This window comes from Dendrobates tinctorius, unplaced genomic scaffold, assembly GCF_039654945.1.
Source record: "Dendrobates tinctorius isolate UK_male_01 unplaced genomic scaffold, ASM3965494v1 ptg000062l, whole genome shotgun sequence".
In the NCBI taxonomy this organism is placed as follows: domain Eukaryota; kingdom Metazoa; phylum Chordata; class Amphibia; order Anura; family Dendrobatidae; genus Dendrobates; species Dendrobates tinctorius.
The window spans coordinates 19,986,270-19,999,293 of record NW_027361730.1 but is presented as its reverse complement, the minus strand read 5'-3'; the positions used below and the strand labels follow the sequence as shown (position 1 = coordinate 19,999,293).

Genomic DNA, 13,024 nt, shown 5'->3' with positions numbered 1-13,024 from the left:
GGTATCCGGAAGAGAATCTGCGGTGAGAGACCATGAGGGAGGAGATCGCGCGGTGAGAGACCATGAGGGAGGAGATCGCGCGGTGAGAGACGGTGTGAGAGATGTGGCTGAAGATCGGGCGAGGAATGGAGGAGAGAGAGAGTTTCATCCAGCAGCCAGAGAGAATTGCGGGTTAAACCTGTACACAAACACAAAATAGCGGATCCAGGCGCAGAAAAAACGTTGCAGGGTCCGTCAGGTCAACAGACGCCAAAATATTGGCGGATCCGCAGATATGCGGATGCTACGGACGGCCATCAGTCAAAATCCGGTGATAATGAAAGTGAATGGGGAAAAAAACGGATCAGCCAAGAAAAATGGCGGCTCCGTTTTTTCTCCTTCGTCTCATTGGGGGACACAGAGACTGTGGGGTGTGTGCTTCTGCCGTCTGGAGGCTGACACTAAGTATACAAAAAAAGAGTTAGCTCCTCCTCCGCCGCATACACCCTCGCCCCCAGACCGGGCGTAACTCAGTTTTTTGCTTAGTGTCTGATGGAGGCACACGCAGTCTGGAGCTCCAGACTAGATTTTTTTTTTTTTTTTTCTCTTTTTCCCTTTCTTTGAAGATAAGACAGGGGCGACGGATCCTATAGAGAGGGTCCGATCTCCCCAAATCACCAACGGGCGACCACGTGTGAGTAGTCCTCCACGTGTTTTCTCTCCCGCACCGAGGGACACATCTGGGACTTTTCCCCAGACAACCATTTTTCTTTTTTATTTTGTAAAGAGGGGCAACGCATCCTGATGAGAGGATTCGATTTCCCCATGAGCTACAACGGGCGAGCACGTGTGAGCGATGGGCGATCCCCAACGGACTCCACGTTTTGTTCCTCTCCTGCAACGCGGGATTTCAGGTTGGCCCCTTCCACCCCTAGGTAGTGACACCAGGGGTGCAGTTGGAGGCGCAGGTGAGCCAGGGGATCGAAGCATCCACCCCCAGTAGCCTCCCCCTCCCCGCCCAGGGATGGGGTTGAGAGCACCCCAAGAGAGCCCCCCCCGGCGGCAGGCTCACCTTTGTTTGTAGGGTCACCCCCCGGAACGGGACCCTCCAGAAGGCGCCGCGGGGCTGTCTGTTCCCCCGCCCGACGGGGTTACTTCTTCTCACGGGGCCCGACTCTCTCCCCGGTGGAACCCGGTGCGAGTAGTGCCACATGCGGCAGCAGACGCTCTGCGGCCAGAAGTCCCGCCGGCGGCCGCGGTCCCCGCGGTATGGGGAGATCCGCAAGGCCGCGCGAGGCCTGCCCGCCCCTTCCGGTGGTAGCCGGAAGCCCCGCCCACTGACTTCCGGCAGCCCGGGGGGCGCGGCGGGCGCGCAGTGTCCGGGGAGCGCGCGCCCTCCTCCCCCTCCTCGCAGGTCCCCGCCGGAGTACGGCTGAAGCTCCGCCGGCGGCCGCGGTCCCCGCTGTATGGGGAGGGCCGCGAGTTCCGCGCGAGGCCCGCCCGCCGCTTCCGGTGGGGGCCGGAAGCCCCGCCCACTGACTTCCGGCGGCACAGTGACCAGAGGCTCCCGCCCCCCCTCCCCCTCCTCGCATTTCCTCGCCGGAGTGTGGTCGGAAGCCCCGCCGCCTCTCTCCAAGGTGCACCGCAGTGCCCCCGGCGAGTAACGGCACGTGAAGCAGCTCGTCCACGTCTCAGGGTTTTCGCTGCGTCCAGAGCACCCCGTGGAAGAGGGGGGACGTTACCGGTGGGTGAGTGCAACCCCGTTTCGAGTGCCGCACTGGTTGTCAAGGAAGGGGTTACCCTCCTCCTCCTACCCTACCCTGCAATATGTCTGGCAAAGGGAAAGCTCACTCTTTCCTATACGCTGTTTGCGTTTCCTGTGGGGTCAGGCTGCCTAAGGCGCAGCCGGGTAAATTTTGCGAAGCCTGTGAGTCGGAGCGAGCCCAGGAGCCCCCCATTGTTGCAGAGCCCAGGGGTCAGGACCCCCCAGAATGGGCAGTGTCTTTATCGCATTCTATGATGTCCCTTACGAAGGCAATTGAGTCCCTTCGGGGCCCGGGCAGGGTCAGGGATGGTGGTCTGCCAGCGGAAGACAGCTCGTCCACGTCTCAGGACCCTTCGTCCGTTAGGGGCCGCTCCAGCACCAGACAAGCTCATGGTAAGAGAGCTCGTTCTCCGTCGGCCGGGCCCTCTGGGGAGTCGGCGGCGATTTTTAGGGCATCTCGTTCCCTGTCGCCAAGCTCAGGAAGCGATCAGGACGAGGGCGAGGAGGAGGAAGAGGAAGCCTGGAATCCAGAAAGCCTGGGATACCAGGACTCGGTGGACAGCCTCATTGAGGCGGTCAACCAGACTTTAGAGATCGAGGATGATGTGTCCACGGCCTCAGGTCACAAGGTCTCCTTCAAGAAAACCAGGCGTCCGCATAGAAGGTTTGCCACACATACGGAGTTCGAGGAGCTAGTCCAGAAACATAGGGAACACCCGGATAAGCGCTTTGCAATGCAAAAGGCGCTGCAAGCAAAGTATCCGTTCCCTCCTGAACTCCATAAAGGGTGGGTGGAGTCGCCAGTAGTGGACCCACCGGTGTCACGTTTAGCATCAAGATCGCTATTGTCGATACCGAGCGGTTCTTCTATTAAGGACCCAACTGATCGCCTCATAGAGGGGCTTGCCCGCTCAGTGTATGAGGCAGCAGGGTCGGCTCTGGCCCCCTCCTTTGCGGCTACCTGGGTGGCTAAGGCCATGGTTTCATGGGCAGACACTCTGCATAGGGCCCTCCAAGACAGGGATCTGCCCGCGGAAATCTTGGAGGTGACAAATCAGATATCAGGAGCGAGTGATTATCTCGTCGGCGCCGCTCTGGATGCGGCCGAGTGTTCTGCTGTGGCAGCAGCAAATGCGATCGCCGTAAGGCGAGCATTATGGCTGAGATTATGGAAAGCGGATTCTATCTCTAAGAAATCCTTGACCTCATTGCCTTTTCAAGGCAATCGATTGTTCGGTGAAAAGCTTGATAAACTTATCTCAGAAGCCACAGGGGGGAAGAGTAGTTTTCTACCGCAGCAGAAGAGTTGGCCGGCATTCAGGCAGACGCAGAGGCGTTTTCGGCCCTTTCGTAGCTCCTGGAGGTGGACTTCGGCCAGGGCATCCACCTCCGCAAATGATGGTCAGATTAGAGAAAGGCAAGTTTCTTACAGGGCCAATCCGCTGGGTAGAGGCCGGGGCCGTTTGCCCAGAGCGAGGGGGGCCAGATCACAAAAGCCTCCAGCAAAATGACTCGAGGCACTTCGTACCTACGGACGACAGAGTGGGCGGACGCCTACTAAGGTTCAGCCACGTTTGGGTCGCAGTGGAACGCGACGCTTGGGTGGCAGAACTGATATCGTCCGGGTACAAGATAGAGTTTGTCGGACTCCCGCCACGGCGTTTCTTCCGTTCCCGGCTCTCCGGAACAGAATCGCAGGCGGAAGGTCTGTTGCAGGCTATAATGATGCTACAGCGCAACGGGGTCATTGTCCCAGTGCCGAAAAGCGAAGAGACGCAAGGTTTTTACTCCAACCTGTTTTCAGTCCCCAAAAAGGACGGGACAGTAAGGCCAGTACTGGATTTAAAGATCCTGAACAAGTTTATCAGGGTCAGGCGATTCCGGATGGAATCCCTCCGTTCGGTCATTTCAGCCATGGATCCAGGGGAATTCCTGGCCTCGATCGATGTGCAGGATGCATATCTACACATCCCGATTTTTCCTCCACACCAGAGGTTCCTGCGTTTTGCGATCGGAGGGCGACATTTCCAATTTGTTGCTCTGCCCTTCGGTCTGGCCACTGCCCCCAGAGTCTTTACAAAGATAATGGCGGTGGTTATGGCCATCCTGCATGCTCGGGGCATAACGGTACCTGGACGACCTTTTGGTAAAGGGGCCGTCGTTTCAGGCGTGCCAGGAGAATGTCGGTATCACTCTGGATACCCTGGCCCGCCTAGGTTGGCTGATCAATCGGAACAAGTCGTCCTTGGTTCCGGCTCAGAGAATCGTATTTCTAGGCATGGTTTTCGACACCTCCCAGGGGCTGGTGATCCTCCCTCAGGACAAGGCGCAAAGGATCAAACAGGGGGTACGGAACCTTCTTCAGCCGGGCTCCAGATCCATCCGGTACGGCATGAGTGTGTTGGGCAGAATGGTGGCGGCGATGGAGGCAATCCCGTTTGCCCAGTTCCATCTCCGTCCGCTTCAACATTCGCTCTTGTCAGCATGGGACCGAAGGCTGCTTTCCCTCAATCATCGGTGCAGTTTGTCTCCACCGGTCCGACGGTCACTCCAGTGGTGGACTCGCGACTCGTCTCTGGTTCAGGGGAAACCCTTTCCCCCGGAACAGTGGTTGGTGGTGACGACCGATGCAAGCCTGCAGGGTTGGGGAGCAGTTTTCCAGAGTCACACAGCCCAGGGGCGGTGGTCCTTTCGGGAGGTAATTCTCCTGATCAACATTCTGGAGATACGGGCAATATGATTGGCCGTGCAACATTTTCAGCGTTGGCTGACAAACCGGCCGGTGCGCGTTCAGTCGGACAATGCTACAGCAGTAGCGTATGTGAACCATCAGGGGGGCACGCGCAGCCAGGCAGCCATGCGCGAGGTCGGGCTGGTACTGCGTTGGGCCGAGAAAAACCACGTGGTAATTTCAGCGGTGCACATTCCGGGAATCGAAAACTGGGCGGCGGATTTTCTCAGCCGACAGGGGGTCGCGGCAGGGGAGTGGTCCCTGCACCCCGAGGTTTTTCAACAGATCTGCCAACGGTGGGGGACACCAGACGTGGACCTTATGGCATCCAGAGAGAACGCCAAGATTCAAAGGTTCGTCGCTCGATCCCTCGACCCGCAGGCAATCGCAGCAGACGCTCTGGTGCTTCCGTGGAGCCAGTTTCGGCTCCCGTACTTGTTCCCCCCGCTACCTCTGCTTCCAAGAGTCATCAGAAAGATAAGGAGAGAGAGGGTTCCAGCAATTCTGCTGGCCCCAGACTGGCCTCGGCGGGCCTGGTATGCAGATCTGGTTCAACTAGTGGTGGACGTACCCTGGCGTCTCCCAGATCGGCCGGACTTACTGTCCCAGGGGCCGATCTGCCATCCGAACTTAGGGGCCCTGTGTTTGACGGCGTGGCCATTGAGTCTTGGCTGTTAACACAGGCAGGATTCAGGCGCGATGTGGTGGCCACGATGGTGAGTGCCCGAAAGCCTTCCTCGGCGAAGGTATATCATCGGACTTGGGAAGTGTTTTTCCGTTGGTGTAGGGATCGCGGAGTGGCTCCTCTGGTTTTTTCGATCCCCAACGTACTGGCTTTTCTGCAGGCAGGGCTGGACGCGGGATTGGCTCCGAGTTCGCTCAGAACGCAAGTCTCGGCCCTGTCGGTGCTTTTCCAACGAAAGGTCGCTGCGGTCTGGCAGGTTAAAACGTTTATGCAAGGGGTCGCACATTTAGTACCCCCCTATAAGGCACCGATGGAATCATGGGACCTGAACTTAGTGCTCAGGGCCCTTCAGGAACCTCCCTTCGAACCGTTACAAGAAGTCTCCTTACCTTACCTGTCCAGGAAGGTCGTTTTTCTGGTAGCAATAACATCTATTAGGCGGGTTTCGGAACTGGCGGCTTTATCTTGTAAACCGCCGTTCCTGACTTTTTATAAGGATAAAGTAGTTTTAAGGCCAGCTCCCCCCTTCTTGCCGAAGGTTGTCTCTGCATTCCATATCAACGAAGACATTGTCTTACCCTCGTTTTGCCCGGCACCGGTGCATAGGGTAGAAAAGGCATTGCACACCCTGGATCTGGTAAGAGCCCTTAGGAGATATGTGACAAGGACAGCGCCATTCCGCCAGACAGACTCTCTATTCGTGATTCCAGAAGGGCGGCGGAAGGGACTCGCTGCGTCCAGAGCGACTTTGGCCAGATGGGTTCGTCTGACAGTCCAAGAATCATATCAAATCAGTGGCACGCCGGTTCCGGCAGGGATCAGGGCACACTCGGCTCGAGCAGTGGGTGCCTCATGGGCACTGCGACACCAGGCTTCAGCGGAACAGGTGTGCAAAGCAGCTACCTGGTCCAGTTTGCATACGTTTGTCAAACATTATAACGTACATACCCAGGCATCCTCGGATGCAAGCCTGGGAAGAAAGATTCTCCAGGCAGCAGTTGCGCACCTCTAATCAGGGGCGCAAAATAGCATGGATTGGGTGAGCTAAGATCCCGCCCAGGGACTGCTTTAGAACGTCCCACAGTCTCTGTGTCCCCCAATGAGACGAAGGAGAAACATGGATTTTTGTGAGTACTCACCGTAAAATCCTTTTCTCCGAGACGCTCATTGGGGGACACAGCACCCACCCTATTAGCCAGTTGGCATCTGTTTATTTTGAATTATACAAATCCTTATGTAAGGATCAGGGTGGTCCCTTTTTCAGACTTATAATTTCTTGCCTGAGTTTAAGGCGCGTTCTCCTACTGCTTATGCACTAAACTGAGTTACGCCCGGTCTGGGGGCGAGGTTGTATACGGCGGAGGAGGAGCTAACTCTTTTTTTGTATACTTAGTGTCAGCCTCCAGACGGCAGAAGCACACACCCCACAGTCTCTGTGTCCCCCAATGAGCGTCTCGGAGAAAAGGATTTTACGGTGAGTACTCACAAAAATCCATGTTTTTCCAAAACGGCGGATTTTGACTGATGGTGACAAACGGATGTGTGAAACAGGCCTTACACTTTTCAATATATTAACAATGTTCCCATGTCAGTTATGTGTTATTTTAGATTAAGAGATTGACATATACTTTATTTTTACTAAAACATTGTCTGGCAATAGACCTTACATGGCCCTATAATTTAACATGTCATTGAAAGCAAGAGTAAATAGAATCTGACATCAGGTTTATGCTGCCCTATCTGAGAAACCCCATTCTAACAGTGGATTACTTAATCTATTTCTGGCTTTACTTTTGAGAAAACATTAATTTATCTTCTTCAGCTCTGCTAGTCTTCTCAGTTATAAGATAGTGTTATGTAGCTTTTGATATTTATGAAATCTGCCTAACCTCAACATGTCAATGTGCAGCCGGTTAGAGCAGTCACATCTTCCGATGTGACTGTTCTACAGTTGAGATCGCCGTGGGACATTTGGTATTACGTGGACTACGGTGGACAGGAGAGTAGATGGTGGTTTATTATTTTTGATTGTTTACAGGAGACAAGGGCATTGGGCATTTGATGTTCGGTGAGTATATGCTTTTCTTTTTTATTTGATTATGTATAGACATAGTCTGATGGGATTAGTAGTCTCTCATCAGCCAACGCCTGCTGACCTGCAGTAAGCTTTTTACCAAAGGTCACAGCTGTGGGGTCATGCTGACATCTGACTGCGCAAGGAAAAACTCAGCAAATCCGCAAACTTTTTTTATACCTGCGTTTTTGCTGCGGATTTGACTGATTCTGTTGAAGTCAAAGGGTGAAAAAACACTAAAAATCTGCACAAAGAATTGACATTCTGCAGAAAAAAAACACTGCAAATACTCAAGGAAAATTACTGATCATGTGCTAATTCTCATTGAATTAGCTGGCATAAGGATTTCATAGCGTTTTTGGCTCATTTCCGCTCAGTGAAAAACGCACCAAAAATGCACTGTGTGCACACAGTCTTAGAGTTTTTGCAGTTTCAGAGGTGAGAAATTTTTGGATTTTGGAGATGTGGTTTAAGGTGCAGGTGATACGAGCAAGTGAGTGATTGGAAATGGGGAATAAAGGAAAGTTTTGTGTCAAATATGACCCCAAAACAGCGAGCTTACCCCTCACAATTTTGTAACTATTTTATTCTATCTTTTCATGGAACAACACTGAAGATGACACTTTCATACAATGTAAAGTAGTCAGTGAACAGCTTGTATAGCCATGTAAATTTGGTGAGCCCTCTAAATACCATATTTTTCGGACTATAAGATGCAACTTGCCATAAGACGCACCCCAAATTTTGTGGTGGGAAAATGGCAGAAAAAATATTTTTATAAGATGGGGTCCGTCTTATTGTCGAAATTTAAGGTATCTTAACTGAGGGCCGGCGGTGGTACAGTGAGGTCACAAGAGGCATGGTCCCTTCCTCAGAAAGCCGGCGGCGGCAGAAGTGGGGCAATGCTGCAGTCTCGGGGTGCGATGCTGTGGGTCCGGTGTCGGTGGTGAGGCAGAGCATGGAGCAGGGTCCCTTCTTCAGGATGCCGGCGGCAGAAATGTGTCCGCGCCTAGCAGAGCTGAGTGCTGGGGGCCGCCGAGATCCCAATCTGCGCGGCCCACGGCTTCAGGAAGATGGCCACAGGGAAACCGATGATACTCTTGGCTCTGCACGGCATGGACATATTGCTGCCGCTGGCATCCTAAGGAAGAGACCTTGCTCACGTGCGCTCCCCACCGCCACAGCATCGCCACACCTCTGCCGCTGACTACTCTGCTGTTACACCACTGCCTCAACCCCCTGGTAAGCCTGCGTTCACACTATAAGACGCACCCCCCCCACACACACATTTTCCGCTCAAATTTTTTGGGAAAAAACTGTCTCTTAGTCCAAAAAATACGGTAAGTCAACACAGTCATTAATGTCTAAACCTCTGGCAACAAAAATGATTACACACCTAAATGAAAATGGCCAAATCGTACCCAAAATGTCAATATTTTTTGTGGCCACCATTATTTTCAAGCACTGTTTTAACTCTCTTGGGCATGGAGTTAAACAGGTTGCCACTGGAATCCTCTTCCCCTCCTCCATGACATCATGGAGCTGAAGAATGTTAGAGACTATGTGCTCCTCCCTCTTCCATTTGAGGATGCCCCACAGATGCGTAATAGAGTATTTGGTCTGGAGACATGCTTGGCCAGTTCAACACCTATTGGCTTCAGTTTCTTTAGCAAGCCAGTGGTGGTCTTGGAGGTGTTTGCCAATCAGTGGTGTGGGCGGGGTTATGCAGAGCTCAGCATTCAGAGAACTGCTACACCTGCAGCAGATAAATCAATGATTGTATCCCCGCTCTAGCAAGCAGGGCAGTAAGTGACATTGAGGGAATCTGTGTCCCTGCTCCTACATTAATTATTCTGCTCACAGATGGGGGGGGGGGGTTGCAAAAACCTGGTGACATTTTCCTGTTACTAAGAGACTAGTGCTTAAGTCTGGCTTTTTGGTAGAGTGTACCCCATGTACGGAGCCTCTGCTAGCTATATCGGTGTCAGGGCGGACATAGGGCAGCTAGAGTTGCTAGGAGATCTGGTGAGTGTGAAATGTTATTAATGCCGGTGAAAAGCTTGGCATGAAAGCCTGTCACTGTGTCTGTACAGTGCTAATTGCTGCTCCCAGGACACATTGTGTAGCAGTGGTGTAATTGTACTTTCCATAATGAAATGGAAAGCCTCCATGGGATTTATATCAGTCTTGTTCTTTCAGATCTTACATCAACTGCACAGTGACATTGCATTGAAAACCTCATTTTTTATGTGAAAAACTAGTAATAGTTTAATAACGAGAGCAAATCTTTCTCTTACAGATGCCAGAAAAGAGAAAGATCTACGTGGAGCTTTAAGGGCAGAAGTTGAAAGGTGAAACATAATTTCTCATTATTCTCTTGATTTATACAGCACTTTACGTTTGGTATCACCCCCATGGGTCCCTGCCTACAATGCAGCTCGCAATCTAAATTTCAAATTGACCCTCTGGTGTGTTTGGGCAGTCTGGAAGCAAACCCTCAAAGACACAAGAGGAGCATACAAACGCTATGCAGATTAAACATAAAGAAAAGTTTATTAGCTCACCCTTGAATTGTCCATAGCAGGTGCAATTATCCACGAAGGTGCAGGGAACGTGTTACGCTCATGTGGGACTAGCTATCCCTTTCTGTCTTGATTTGTAAGAATGTTTTTAAGAGGAATTGAATAAAAAATCAAGATGATGTGCTGGATAATTATTGATTCAGTGCCATTCAGATTGTATCCTTGTTTGAACTGAAAGCCAAGGATGATCATACTAACTACTAAGCCACCTTAACTTGGCTAAGCTGGAACATGTTGGTGATCAGAACTTATTGTTCTTACTTTTCATGGTTTTCATATCAATCTAAATCAACCTTAAAGGGAATCTATCACAAGGTTTTTGCTACCCCACCTGAAAGCATCATGATGTGAGGGAAGAGACCCTGATTCCATCGGTGTGTCACTTACTGGGCTGCTTGATGCAGTTTTGAGAAAATCACTGTTTAATCCACTGCAGATTCTCTAAATGGGGATGTTATGCAGTAGTCATAAATATGGAAGACTGCATAACAGTATGTTTACTCATCCTCTAATGATATTCTCCTGCTCACAAAACAGTGACTTTATCAAAACTTAAGCAAGCGGCACAGCTAGTGATATATCACTGGAATCAGGTTCTCTGTCTCTACATTATGCTGATCTCCGAATAGTTGGCAAAAACATGGTGATGGATTCCTTTTTAAAGGGTTTAAACCAATTTTTAAAGGGTATAAACTCTTTAAAGGGTTTATCACCTCTTGATAGGTGATATTTTTACAATCAATGGAGGTCCAACCATCTGGACCCTGACCTATCCCCAGAAAGGGGCTCTGAATGGGCACAGTCTTAAACGAGTGTAGGTTTATCATATGCACCTCAGCAGTTTCCAGCAGTTCCATTGAGAATTAATGGAGCAGAGTACAACTCCTCGACCAGCAAGACCCATAGACTAGAATGAATAGAGACGTAGGGACGTGCGCCTGCTATGAAAAGCTTTGGGATTGGTGATTTTTCTCTGTGGTCCAAGCCCCAGTGATCTCGAATGTTCTCCCTATCATCTATCCTGTGGGCAGACCACAAACCTTTTAGGTGGTTTATTTTTATTCGCTTAGCTTCCCTGCAGCCCACCAGCATGTTTGTGAGTGGCAGCCTGCATTCTTCTGGTCTACAAATGGCATTAAGTCAGTTTGCTGCAACCCAAGTATTTATTCGAGGGTTTTTTTTGTTTTTTTTCCTGAATGACAGCTACTTGGGTTCTGTGAAAGGAGTTTGTGCATCTTATACCCTACATTGGGCATCTGTGGTGCAGTTCTGCTAATCCGAGAACTATAAAACCATCGGCCTGTTGACAAGATGCAGTGGGTTTATTTAGAAGTTGTAGATGATGCATCTGTAATCCTGTGTACCTATGAATCAGAGGTTCTCCTTAACCACGAGCTACAGCCAGTCATTCCAGTCATTCGTGTGTGGTTTTTCCTCTGTTGTGAAAAGAAATACAATAAATATAATTGAACATCATCGTTTACCTGGCAGGAAATGTTCTTAGGTCTTGGCTGCTTCTTAATGTCGCAGATCATTCAGTACCTTTTTAATGTTTTAACTCTCTACATTTCCTTAAGCAGAGGTCAAAATACTACTGAACAAATCTAATTTGTGGGTGGTTTTGTGTCTGGGGATTGGGGTGGATTAGATTGTGCAGAATTATAAACTGATGTACTAAAATATATTATTATTTTCTTCTATTTTAGGAAATTAAATAAAGAAGATGTTGTCGTTCTGGACTCTCTCAATTATATTAAAGGTGACTGCTTAACTTCTTCCACTGTATTTAACGTAAGGAATAGTAAAATGAATTTAGCTAGGTGTGATGTCAGTGGCCCATCAACCTATAGCCATATGACACTTACTTTAAAACTTATGATCTTGTATCCTCAAGACAAGTGATCATCAAAGCTTCCCAAGATTAATGAAGACAATGTGTGAGATGTCTAATGCGTAAGTCAAAGAGATAAAGCAAATATAATGCTCGTTGTGTGTGCAGGTGCGCTATACATATTGCTGGTGGTGACCTAAGATGCCAACAGTGTACATTTTGATCAGTGCTAGAAGCATTCATTCTCTGTTAATAAAGTTGCACGCGCATTAGTTGTATGATACATAGAAACAGAAGATTTAAAAGGATTCCTGGCACGCTACAATTAATGGTGTATCTTAAAATCCACCATAATCATTAGTCTTCGAAAGACGAGGGCTTTTGCTGTAGGTTTTAGCCACAAAAGCAGACTTTATTCCATCTTCATTTAAAAATCACAACCACAACAATGCTGTCATTTTTTCACTTCACTGACACATTTCGGTCAATATGACCAAAACCAATATGGCCAATGATTGGCTGCTATGTTGTGATTGTTAAATGACGATGGAATAAAATCTGCATTTATGGAGCAAACCTGCATCAAAAATATTTCTTTTTTTGAATTACTTGCAAGCTGGCAGGAGCGAGAGGTTCTTCTTCAGAATCTACACATCGTGTTCAGACATGGTAGAACAGGGTAGTGTTCTCTTCCCCATCTACTTGATATACATTAGACGTAAATCAGCTGAACCCTCCAGTATTGATGTAATTTTGCCAACTGTCTAATATGTATGGGGGCCATCTGACTCTTTCCGCAACACAGGCTGTCAGGGAGGTGAAGCATCTGACCTGTTAGATTTCCAAAAGTCCATCCTTCTGTACGCTGGCAGATGGCCCTCTGGAAGTGGATTTCTCTTAGAGAACACATGAGCTCTCTTCCAAACTGAGTATGGGGGAGTTGGGCATGATAGCTGTCGATCGAACAGCTGTCTAATGTTTATCAGTGCTTTAGTATAAGCCATTGATATAAGATCAGTTGGGGGTCTCCAAACTGCTGGCTGAAAGCAGTGCAGCGTCCCCTTCCAGGTTCACCACACAGCGCCATACTTGTGGTAGTGGCTGAGTCTAATATTACAACTCCGTGGAATCTGCACTTGAGCTCTTTTGTCCCTGCAGTCAGCTGATCTAATATTAATAGCCTAATAATATTGCATGAACGTTTTTGTTCTAGTTGCAGTTTTTAACCTGTTCCTAGAATTACAGCTATAGAGATGAAAAAAAACAAGAGCTGCTCCTTGTGTAACACTGCGGGCAACACTTAAGGGTGAGTTGGAGGGTTGGTCGCTCACCTGAACAGGTTTTGTGCAGCACAACTACGCAAGGACTGATGAATAT

General features: G+C 49.5%; 1 protein-coding gene across 4 annotated transcripts in view; it reads left to right on the top strand.

The window, feature by feature from the left end:
• The window catches only part of KTI12 (KTI12 chromatin associated homolog), a 98,719-nt gene that overhangs the window by 23,300 nt on the left and 62,395 nt on the right, over positions 1 to 13,024 (top strand). For all 4 annotated transcript variants that reach the window (XM_073579358.1, XM_073579359.1, XM_073579360.1 and 1 more), the window contains exons 3-4: positions 9,534 to 9,585; positions 11,523 to 11,575. In XM_073579358.1, coding sequence (XP_073435459.1) covers positions 9,534 to 9,585; positions 11,523 to 11,575 — 105 coding nt within the window. The remainder of the gene's footprint in view (positions 1 to 9,533; positions 9,586 to 11,522; positions 11,576 to 13,024) is intronic.